The 12038-nt window shown below is 32.5% G+C and overlaps 1 protein-coding gene across 1 annotated transcript in view; it reads left to right on the forward strand.

Annotated features, from left to right (window-relative positions):
- The first annotated feature begins 355 nt into the window (after window positions 1–355).
- Window positions 356–12038, forward strand: part of LOC142350962 (uncharacterized) — a 28081-nt gene continuing 16398 nt past the window's right edge. Inside the window, exons 1-2 of the mRNA XM_075402992.1 lie at window positions 356–733; window positions 10353–11117. Of these exons, the coding sequence (XP_075259107.1) occupies window positions 555–733; window positions 10353–11117 (944 nt within the window). The 5' untranslated portion in view covers window positions 356–554. The remainder of the gene's footprint in view (window positions 734–10352; window positions 11118–12038) is intronic.

Consider the following 12038-nt stretch of genomic DNA (forward strand, 5'->3'; position numbering starts at 1 on the left):
TTACATATAGAAAGACTTGTTGCCACGATTATTTGAATGGCTTTTCAAGGGAATTTTGTGAGACAATATGTAGTAGTAGCTATAACGGTCTGATATGGGATACACACAACCCATACTATAATACATTAAGTATATGGTTCCTATATAGTCTCGTTTTTTTTTCTAATCGCGACTGGTGAGTGTTTCCCAAACACAGTGAGTGTATGTGTAAGAGTAGAATTAACAAATATGTCGACATAATATGCTCTCAGATTTTCCATTTACACAGCGTTACATAATAGCAGGCATGCTTAAGTGTGTATTTGCATGGTATATTTGTGCTATTCAAATGAAACAAATAAACATTTTAGAAATCAATATGAACGAATAGAACGAAAATGAAAATGCACATGAGCGTTTCTCAATCAGGTTTCTTTTTAATATTATAATATGCATTTCAGCCTGGTGGTTTGTTATAACGTTATTAATGTTATGGTTTATTAAACAACCGTAATTATATGAACTTGCACATATTGCGTTATTAGATTCAAATTTTATTATCAGCCCACTAAAAGATGGCGATGAACGTCCCAGAGCCTTTCTCGAACTCGGCTACATTCAGATGCTATAATGAAGCTCTGTTCACTTATGTATGTGCCCTTTGTCAGCCTGCCTACGAGTTGTTGGAAAGTCACTACTCACAGCTTTGTAAGATAGAGGAACAGACATCATTCAAAATGAGCTTACATGATCGGTAAGCAATTCAATTTTATAAAAAAAACTTTGGGTCTTTCCCATTATAGCGCCCCCCCCCCCAGCTTCGTGGTCAGATAACCTGCATACCATAATGGGTGGGGGGCTATAATTTCCTTGGGGGACTATAATGGAAAAGACCCAAAACAATTACAACCAATCTTCTTGCTATGAAATTTGAGCATCCCCTGGTTGGTCTATTTTCGACCCCTTATACGGCCGAGAACTTGCCTTCATAATCATGCTCTGAAAATGCGCAGGCACATGGACCTGTGAAGCAATGAGAAACAAGGAGGCTCGGTAATGTGCATTCGCACATGATGTTCCGACCCCGCCCATCCACGTTTTGTTTTAATTGTCTACCAAATGAGGAAGAGAAAGAAATTGTGCAAAAAATCACATATCTTTCAACAAACAATTAAGTGATAAACATAGCAGGACAAGTCCTGAAATACAATCCAAGGAATTGAATGAAAAACAGACCTAATGTACCTGACCAGCAGATCAATTGAACAATCCCAGCCAAAACGACGAAATCTCGAAAATTGAGAAACTAAAGAATCAAACTAAACAAAAAAACAATTATTCCTAAAACTCTTAAAGCTTTTAACCTGAAGGCCATTTATGACACAATGCAATATAGTCATTAACTCACGCAAAAGACTTGAAAGAGAATATTTTGACACTAAAGGTAGATAATCTCGAAAAAATTGACAAATGCTTCAAATGAACCAGAAAAACAGAAAAATTCAAAGATATTTTTCGAAAATGTGTCTTGAAAAAAAGTTCAAATTCATTTTTTCTTTCCAGAGTTCTGTCTTGTAACTCATCTGCAACATTTAAAAAGTTTTGTTGGCCAATAAAAATACTTAAACTCAGAAAATGACAAAAAAGTCAAAAAATTTGAAAACGATCAAAAAATTTTAAATTGCAAGCTTTATTTAAAAAACTACTTATATTTGCAATCTAAAAAAACAGAAAACTATTTTGTGGCCACTAGAAACTCTGCAATAACATACTAGCAAACTCAATAGCAGCAAACCCCTGGCCGCTGAGGTAAAAGACTAAAATTTCAGGAAGTCAAAGAAAAAAATACAATTTGAAAATCGCTAAAATTTGTATTTTCAAATCTTGAAACACCTTCCCCATTACCACTAGAAACTATGCAATACCCTATTATCAAAACCTAAAGGAAATGTTTTGACTGTTTAGGTTAGAGACACATAAAAATTGACAACAATTTTCAAAAATTTGAAAAAATTGGCTTGTGCCATGGCCAATAAAGATTTTGCAGTAAACTATTAGCAAATACTAGCGGAGGTTTCTTGCCACCTGGAGCTGGAAGACTTGAATAATGACAATTAATGTCAGAAAATTGGAAAAACTGTGAGTTTCATCAAAAAAATTGGTAAAATTCGTGAAGTTGAAAACCATTCCATTACCACTAGAAACTGTAAAATAACCTATTTTTGTGACACCAAGAGCTGAAACAACCAAAAACAACCAAAAAGACTTGAAAAAACTTTAAAAATTAGAATAAATAACGGTGTTTATGCTTAGTGTAACAATACATATTGCTATTAAAATGGCCAAAAAAAGTATTTACGTCTTGCAAAATGCCTTTAACAACTTTTACAATCCTCAATTTCAGAGTGGTCCAACAAAAAATCCGAAGAAAAGACGAAAAAATTGCAACATTTTGGGCTCAAAAACTTCTGAAAATGACCTGTTAGCCTTGAATTACGGCTTTCCTAGTAGCGTCACCACTCTAAGTACTTGATGAACTACTAAACGCGGCTAAGGGCCTCTAATGAAACTTGATGCCCGCTGAGCTTTACCTGTTTATCCCGTCTTGAAAGCTCGAAGTCATAAAAAAGGTGAGAAAATATCTTACAAAAATAAAAAAAAAGACGGAGCAACAATACAATCCAATTCTTGGACTGTAAAAAAACGCTGGACCAGAGAGCCGATGAGACTTGCCATCAATGAGAATACTGGTCAAGACACACACAAAAATAAACAATAGCAAACATTAATTACGACCAAAACTTGATTACTCTATTAAAAAACAATTATTGGCAAAATGAAAAAGGAATCAGATAAAACCTGATCTACACAAATCAACCTGTACTTCATTAATTGTACATGGATAGGGTATAAGACCTCTCAAGCCCACTTTGTATAAACTCGGCTCATTAAGAGGGCTAAATTATACGTCGTACGAAGCAATTGAGTCTTGTCGTAATCCGTAATATGTTGGACGACTGCAAAAAAACAGCAAAGCGAAACAAAAAAAAATTAAATTTAACAAGAACGCGATGCAGCGTCCGTTCAAACCATGGCTTAATCTTGGAGAAACATGAAAATCGTTAAATGGCAAACGAAAGAAAACGGTCAAATATGCAAAAATCACACTTTTCTTATGAAAATGCGTATAACCAAAGCCAAAAAACCATCAGTTGAAAAAGAAAGTTTTATAAAGATTGTATCTTGGTTTGGTGCAAACAGTAGGCGATCTGTCGTTACAGAGAACAAGCTAAAAATGTGAAAGAAATAAGATAAAAAAGACAAAGCTTAAAAATCCAATGATATTTTTAAAAGAAATGTTCCCAAAACTCAAACGAAGCATATGTTTTCAATTTAAAATAAAAAAAATCAATTTGTATCTGCCCAGGAGGCTAGCTAAGCTTCTTTTTTTGCGACCAAATCATAGGACGACAACATACGGCAAATACGGACGGAACTCAAAGTTTCACAAATGAATTATCGAAGCCACAGTGTTGAAGCCATTATATTTACAGTAATGCATTAAAAAACATTAAAAACTTTAAAATGAAGAAAAGAATTGACAGATTTGCTCGGTTCTTTTTTGATTGTAACTGTTTCTTCTAGATAAAAGGTCTTTATGAAAAAGACAACAAAAAGAACCACAGAATTTGACCAGTATCAAAAACTCAAGGAATTATGAAAACACCTTTCTTAACTTTATAGACATCAGTCAAAACATAATCAACATCAAAACTATTGTTCAGAGCAACAAAAATTGATGAGCTATGTCTATAATAAGACTCAGTAACTTGTTGACAACAAAGAGGAAAAATTGGGAACAACAAAATTCTTTTCATTAGCAAATAAAACCAACGTCTTTAAAACACTCAGCTATAAACTGATTTCGGAAAATGAATTCAATTAAACATCCGTGGAACAAATATCCCAAACGACAACAAACAGAACGACATCTAGAGGCGCAAATTTTTTGGAGAGCACGGATGCACAGTCGTTAAAACTATAAGCTGTTGACTGAAAATTTTAAACCGGTTCTTTTGCGCAATCTTTCGATACCAGTTGGAACTATCTTTAGCTATGTGTAAAGTTGAAAAAAAATCAAATAACAACCCCAAATAGAGAAAAATATGCAAGAATTGGGAAGTATAAATTTTTTTTCTTGAAAAAAAATTAATTAAAAGTTAACTTTAATCCGAAATAAGTAAATAGATTCGTTTCAACATCTACAGAATTAATTAGGGATTTTAATTGACAGAACTATACCGCACAAAAACGAAAGAACCACAATTAACGGCAGAGACAAAAATCCAAAAAAAATTGTGTGAGAACTGATTCGCAGCCGTTTAAATTATCGGAAGTCAAAAAAAGTGTTTATTTTGGGCACTTGTTCAATGCCAATTCAAAGTATATTTATTAAGGTTGGTTGAAAAATGAGTATTTAACTACCCCGAATACAAGAAATTATGCAAAATTTCACAAAGTTTTGTTGAATTTCGTAGTTAGAAAGCCAAAAAACCATTGCTCAGAAAAAAACCAACAATAAGTTTTTTTCTTTCACTTGGAAACATTTTTGCCCAGTATAAGGTTAGACTAAACTACATGGGTACAGAAATAAATTTAAAAATGACAACGTTCAAGATTTGTCATAAAAAAGGATGACATTCTCTTAAAACCAATATTTTCATAGTCATAAGAGGCATTAGATAACAATTGAAGGCATTGTATAGATTCACCTATAGCTCTTCAAGAACTCAAGTGGATCTTAAATTAATAATAAGTAGTCATGAGGCTGCAAAAAGTGACAAATGAATGCGAAACAGAAGAAATCATTTAAAGTTAACGAAAATACATTGTCAGAGCCATAAAAATTATGAGATGTTCTCAGAAGACAAACTAATAATTTATATGCCCGTGTTTTGTTGTAAATAGGATCTGTTATTGATTGAATCCTGTTATGAAATCATTTTCGTCTGTAATCAACATAAGAGAAAACAATAATGCAAAAAAAAATTGAAAAAGACCTTGCCCTAATCCGAATGATTATTGATTGTAAGAATCCATGATGAATCCAAACCTAGTCCTGAGTTTGCAAAGTGTCCAAGAAAAACAATTAACTATCCCATGTGTCTGCAAAATAGATCAATTAGCAAATGAAATATTTCAACAAACCACCAAAAAATCACCCATTTTGTATATTTATTAGGTTCATTTTTCGAAGAACAGGTAAACGTTTAATTTCAGAAAATTCCTAATGGAAAGGAATGTACAGCTATCCTTTTTTGGAGTTTTCAAAGATTGTGAAAGCAGTTGTAAGGTTTCTACTTTCTGCAAATTTAAACGAAATAGGATACAAAAGCGTCTTTGGAGCCTTTTTTTGATTAAAAAATCTCAAATTCAAAAAAGTTAGCAAAAGTGTTAACCAAAAAACACGGGTAAAACAAATTGGTGAGCCTTCTCTATTCTTAAACATAAAACCAATAACGTTGTTTTTAAAAATTATTAACAAGTTTTAGGAAATCTGGGGAATCACCTTATTTTAGCGGTGATAATTCATTTATTCATAGGTTTTGTTATAGCATCATATAGAAAATACCTTGGGAAATCAGTTAACATTATATGTGAGAAATGTGACCAATGCGCTGTTTCGATCATACATACACTCAAAAACTTAGAACTAATTATAAATAGTTTTGTATTTGCAGTTTAACTAACAAAATTACAAAGAAATCTATTGAGAGGAGGATTGTTGGAAGCGGCGAGAGAATTTATTCTAAACGTTTATTGTGACATTATGTGACAAACATGATTTAATTTGTAAGTTCACCGATCAAAATATAGAAGAATAAGAGAAACTCAATTAAATCAAACGTTTAAGGCAAGGATATCATTTGACTTTGAGTAGTTATATATTTAAAAACAAGAAGTTTTATGAGTAAGCTTCGGAAAACCTCCTAAAACAAGGAGGCTCGGTAATGTGCGTTCGCACATAATGTTCCGACCCCGTTCATATCGGCTTAATTGTCTGCCAAATGACGATGGGATAGAAAACTTTTAAAAATTCAGATATTTTTCGAAAATAAATAGTGTATATGAAAAAATTACGTTCACCTCAAATCAAAAAGTGGACTTAAAAAAACCGTTTCAGAAGGCCAAATAGATTTGCCATTATTAAGAACACGAGACAAGACGAACAACAAAATCAGATAACAACAACAAACATTAATAACATCCAAAACTCGATGTATATTTGTCGAAAATATTAATAAAACAGTCTAAATAGCGGCAGATAAAACCTTAACTAAACAAAATAGCTAGTTCATCACTGTTCTTCACAAAAAAAGAATTGGAACCCGTCTTTAATGAGACGCTCATTTTTTAAATAGCAATCAGTTCCAAAGTAATGAAAACACATATAGATAAACTGAATTAATTAAATACGATCTTTTATAACTCCATAAAATAAGACATTGGGATCTGTCATTATTAAAATTTTTTTCATACAACTAGAAATTAATAAGTACAAAAAAAATTAATCATTTTCGCGAGAAAACGGTGTCGTTAAAACTCTGATCTTTTCCCATAGAATAAGAAATGTTTGGTTGCGCTTTTTTTTAAACGCCAATAAAGTGATATGTGACCACTCATTAAGGAGACAAGGTAACACGTTGACAGGAAAAGAGCAAAGTTCAAAACAAAGCTCTGTTTATTTGGAAACAAGGAATTCAAATGTCAAGAAAATGATTAGCTAGAACTTGAATTAAAAATTGGTTGGTTTCTTCCCTTAAACGGGACTATTGAGACATTTTTTGATCAGAGTATATCCTACGTTTAGAAAAAGAACGTCAAATACAGACAAAAAAAGAAACCAAATTAATTTTTTTTTCAAAAAACGAAGTCCGACGCCATTAAAACCATATTTAGTTGACTTAGGTCATAAGATTTGTTGAATTGTGTCTTCTATTATGCCGGTAACATGATATGCAACCTGTAATTAATGAGACTAATAATAAACAGACCAAAAAGAACCGAAGATGCCAAAAAGAAAATACTTTTATTAAGAACCATTATTTTTATAGTCATTAAAACAATCAACAATAAACTAAAAATTAAACAGGCTCAATTATTGCTCAGAAAATGTAGTTAACAAATAATCTGTTGTAATACGTTAACAATTATACGTCAAGTATAGACAAAAATAAAAAGAAAAAATAGAAAAACCGGCGTGGATCCCGCAATAAACGTAATCAACTCAACGAAAATTGTATATATGTCCAATTTTTTGTTTTTGAGACACCCATATTCTAATATTTGAACAGTGATTAACGAAAATAGAGAAGAAAGAACAAAAGACTCAAAGATCAGAAATATTTAATTTTTTTGAAAACAATATTTTTCCAAATTATGAAAATCATCAGCTATCAATTCACTTTTAGGTCATTAAATTTTTTCCTTTATTCCTCCAACGGAAGCCATGGAAACCTGTCATTAAAAAAATGTTGTGCACTGACAAAAAGCAAAATCAAAACTCAGGCAAAAATTTTCGGATCTGTTCTGTTAGGGCGCCAAGCTCAATGGGCACAAATCTTTTATGACCCTCAGGCAAACGTGATTTTATCTTACATAGTAAGGTGCTATATAAGAAAAAATAAGTTGTATCTGGGGGTCATAGAAAGCACTGGGGAGCGAAACAGAATAGATCAAAAGTTTTTAATTTTTTTTCGGAAAAACTGTTGAAACCATATACTTAGTTTAAAAGACCAGTTTTATCTGAATGATCACTCCATAGATGCCAAAAGGGGTTACACGGATGGTATTTTGCAAGACTGGGTAAAAAAAAACAAAAAAAAAGATTCATAGCCAAAATTACTTTTTGCAAGCATTTAGATTCAAAGTCATAAAAAACTATCAGCAGTAAATTTAGATTTCTAAATTTGTTTGCCCCTTCCTCCATGTAGGCCAATGAGAGCTGCCACACAGCAGAATTTGTCATACGTTTAAAAAAGGACGTTTAAAAAACACAAACAACATATAAAACCATTTTTTTTCGAAAAAGCATTAACAAAGCTATCAAAACCATAAGTAGTTCACAGAAAAAATATGTATCTCCAATTTTGTCTTCTTTGGACGTCAAAATGTCATTTGTGTCCTGTGATTAATGAGAGTAGGTAACAAACAAGCAAAAAGAACAGAAAAATGAAAATTTTTAAAAACCTCCCAGTTATCTTTCAAGTCTTGAAAACCATGAGCTAGCAACTAAAACACTAAATAGGCTCATTTGTTCTTGCATAATAGGAGTTCATACTCTTGAGACATCTTATAAACAAGAAATTCCCATACAACTACCAGAAAAAAGGTACCATACTACCATTCTCATACTACAATGACAAACGTGAAATGAATTCCATTAAATTCTTATAGAAAACGGTGTCGAAACCGTTGAAACCATAATCTATTCCCAAAAATTTTTTTGAAAAAAATTTCAATTGTGCTTATTTTTTGACCACAAAAAAATTTCAAGTGTTCTGTCAAAGTTTTGGACAAAATCAGAAATAGAAAACCTTAAGACTGAGCAAATCTCAAAATTTTTTTTTTTAAATTAGTAGCTTTGAAGCCAGAAAACATTTACTCAAAGCCTAAAACCGCTTAGAGGTTAGTTTTCTTTCAAGCTGAAGATGCCTACAGCCTTTGATGAAATAATTCTGCCCAAGTTGACCACAAAATAAGTGAAAAATAGCTGCATAGCTCTATAATTCCTTGTTTTTTTAAAACAATTAAGTGAAACAAAACGATGAAAAGTTTTCGAATAGAAAGTTAAAAAACATAGCCTGGCAATTGTCAATGATGACTATTGAACCTGTCAGTAGTGGGTCTTGATATAAAAACGTTCTGTACCTTAATGAACATAAAAATGGCGATAATTTAATTAGAAAAAAGACAGCCACTGATTACAATCCGGACTTTTTTTGGATTTTAAAATCACAATCAGACCAAAACAAGCCTTGTTTTTACTCTAAGCACATATAGAACATTCAATGATTCCCAGTCCAGTGGTTATAGATGATTTGTCAATAAAATTCATACCTCAAAGAAAAATAGTGCTGTTTGTATAAATATCGAGATATTTTAACCAAATTTTTAACACCAAAAATTTTCAAAGAGAGCGAAGAAGTAAATTAGCCTTCTCTTGAAGCATTTTTTTCAGCAATATATGGGTGTTCACTTTCACTGGCAATTTCAAGCCAAGTTTAAGCCAACTAATGAGGCTTGTTGCTCGCATTTTTTTAATCAAAAAAGGCTGATTTTTTTAAGCAAGTAGCAAAAATTTCAGCCAATAATTAGATTAATGTTTCATCGATAACCTTCCATCTTTAGAGAACAAACCATCGACATTTTTAGTTTTTTTTTTCATTCTAGCGAAACTGACAAAACTATAGGCAGAATTTCCGGAAAATGTGAATAAAAACAACTGAAATCTGTCTATTATTCTGAAAACTTTTAACCTCGTTCAGTCCCTGAAAAAAAGCGAAAATCAAAAAAAATTGTATGTTTAATTCCATAGTCTACGCTGGACGAGCTTTCTAATGATACCACCATGAATATATCAATCGTTAAAAATTGACTGAACAAAAAAAAACCCATTTGGGTATATTGTTCCTCCCCCCACTAATGTGGGTCAGAACAATTATTAATTCAACCGGAAATCACCCCAGGTAGTTGCATAGAAACATTTCGTAGATTTTGCAAAATAATTAGCTATTTGACCAATTTTAGGTAATTTTTCACGCCAAACTTTAACCGACGCTCAGCGGTGATCTTGCGTAGCGCTACAGCTCTCGACCATTGATCTTAGCTTCTTAGCAGAATATAGACGGTTTTAAGTGAATTTCCAGTTTTAGCGCATTCTCTTTGAGAGACGGGTCAGCCTCAAAAATTTAGCAGAGTCCCAGCCGTGTTTGAGAGTTTGAATATCTCAGATAGAGGGCTGCTAAACGAACGTTCAAAAATCCACATCTGAGGCGATTTTGTCAGGAAAAAAATAAAACTTTGTCACTAGACAGTACGATAATGTCGAGAGTACTTACAGGTCATCAATACGTTAAATTCCCTCGATAATTCTTTCAAATACTGACTGATTTTTTCAAGAGAAGATCAAAGACTTGACGTTTAGACTTGGTAAGACCTATTTTCTGATAAGATAAAATTTGTGTTAAAATGTACCGGTGCATTCGAAGTCAATTGGTACAATTAACAAACACTTTCGGTACACATTTGAACTTATATATATGTGTGTGTTAAGTTTAAACTATGGTAGCTCTGTGGTTATTGCTTTTCAGCTCTGAGATAACGAAACTGAAAGTGTTGGATCTGCTGTACCTCTCATGGTGGGCCTCGAGAATCAAACAGGTGGACAGTGAAGGAAGACAACTAAATGAAGATGTGCGTTTGATGCAATTAGCCGAAAATCTTATGAAGACATTGCCGCCTTCTGTTACTGAAGAACACTGTTTACATCTCCGACTGTTACAAATTTACTGCAAAATGCGCATTCAAAAAGACGTGAAGCAATCTGGACCAGAGTCGAGGAGAATTAGAAAACTTTTAGCACAATTACGACGGGATTCAAATATTTTGAGGCAGAAATGTGAAAAAACACTCTATTGTGTTACGATAGGAATGCTTATAGACGAATTTTGGGTCGCTATGCTCATTAAAATGGAGCGATCGGACCAGGCAGTTGCTTTGAATTCTGACATTCGTGAAAACCTTGAATCAGAAACTCAGTTTTTACAAAATAAGTTAATTCAGAAGCAAATTGCGTCAATAACTTTCATTCAAATGCAATTACTATTTTCACAGGGTGACAGACATAAGACTGAGATATTAGCCAAAAAAGCAATCAAAGAGACACAACATGCTTTTGGACGGAAACCAAACGCTTATATTTGTAGAGCATACCATTTTGCAGCTTTGTGTAATCTTACCAGCTCCGAGCAACCGAGCGGGGAGCAAAAAGCAAAGGCACTAAAATACATTGAAAAAGCCTATGAAATGTGGATGTATCTCATCAAACAATCGCCCTCTAACAGAACCCACTACAGGTAGTTTCTTTTCAAAATATCTCGGCATAGTTTTGTTCAAAACAGTAGAGAACAAACTGATTTTTTGGAAATAGTGAATATTTTGTTTTTCAAGTTAAAACAATTCACAAAATCATTGAACTAGTTTACTAGTTTGTAAATCAGAAGTTTCCCAAAGTGGTCTCCCCTCAAATCCAATCGATGGACATATTTCATGCAGCTTTCAATGATGATCGTTGATTCTTCGTTGCCTGTCTTCTCTGATCATTGAAAATCCATCTCTTGCTAAATATCTGAATTTAGCCTATCATAAAAGTTCACAAACATGCTAAAAAACCTATAAATTTTTGAGGCATAAAAACAAGACTCCCTGAAAGGAATTGATGTTGAAAAAATATTATATATTCAAATAAAATTATATATCTCACTTTTTTCACACAGTAAATATGACTCAGTGTGAGCCCAAAGAAAGTTTTAACTAACAACCTGTAACTCTAGAGCTTCTAAGAAAAAAAATATTTCTTATCTCCTAATAATGACGTCGAACAATCTTCACGAAAGATTAGGGTTCATACTGGTCGCCAGTTCATGTCTTTTTGAAACTGAACTCAATCTTGTTTATTCTTATTTTCTAATTGACAAATCAAAAGTTAGTAAACCCCACTTTAAGCAATGAAACGGGAAGTTTTCTTTTCAAATTCTTTTTTATTTACAATCAACGTACCAGTTCTTCAATATCGTGAGCGTAAAGACAAGTTAGACGGCCAATTTATTGGGTTATGAAAGTTTAAAAGAACGAAAACTCTAGACGATAAAGTTAACTTAATCATCTAGAATTTTTTTTCTAAGTAAAAATACAATTTATTGAAATGGTTAATTTAAACGAATGTCATTTTTTACTATTATACCCAAAAGTTAATTAACTTTTGGGAATAATAGTTA

This window comes from Convolutriloba macropyga, chromosome 1, assembly GCF_964194025.1.
Source record: "Convolutriloba macropyga chromosome 1, txConMacr16.3, whole genome shotgun sequence".
In the NCBI taxonomy this organism is placed as follows: domain Eukaryota; kingdom Metazoa; phylum Xenacoelomorpha; order Acoela; family Convolutidae; genus Convolutriloba; species Convolutriloba macropyga.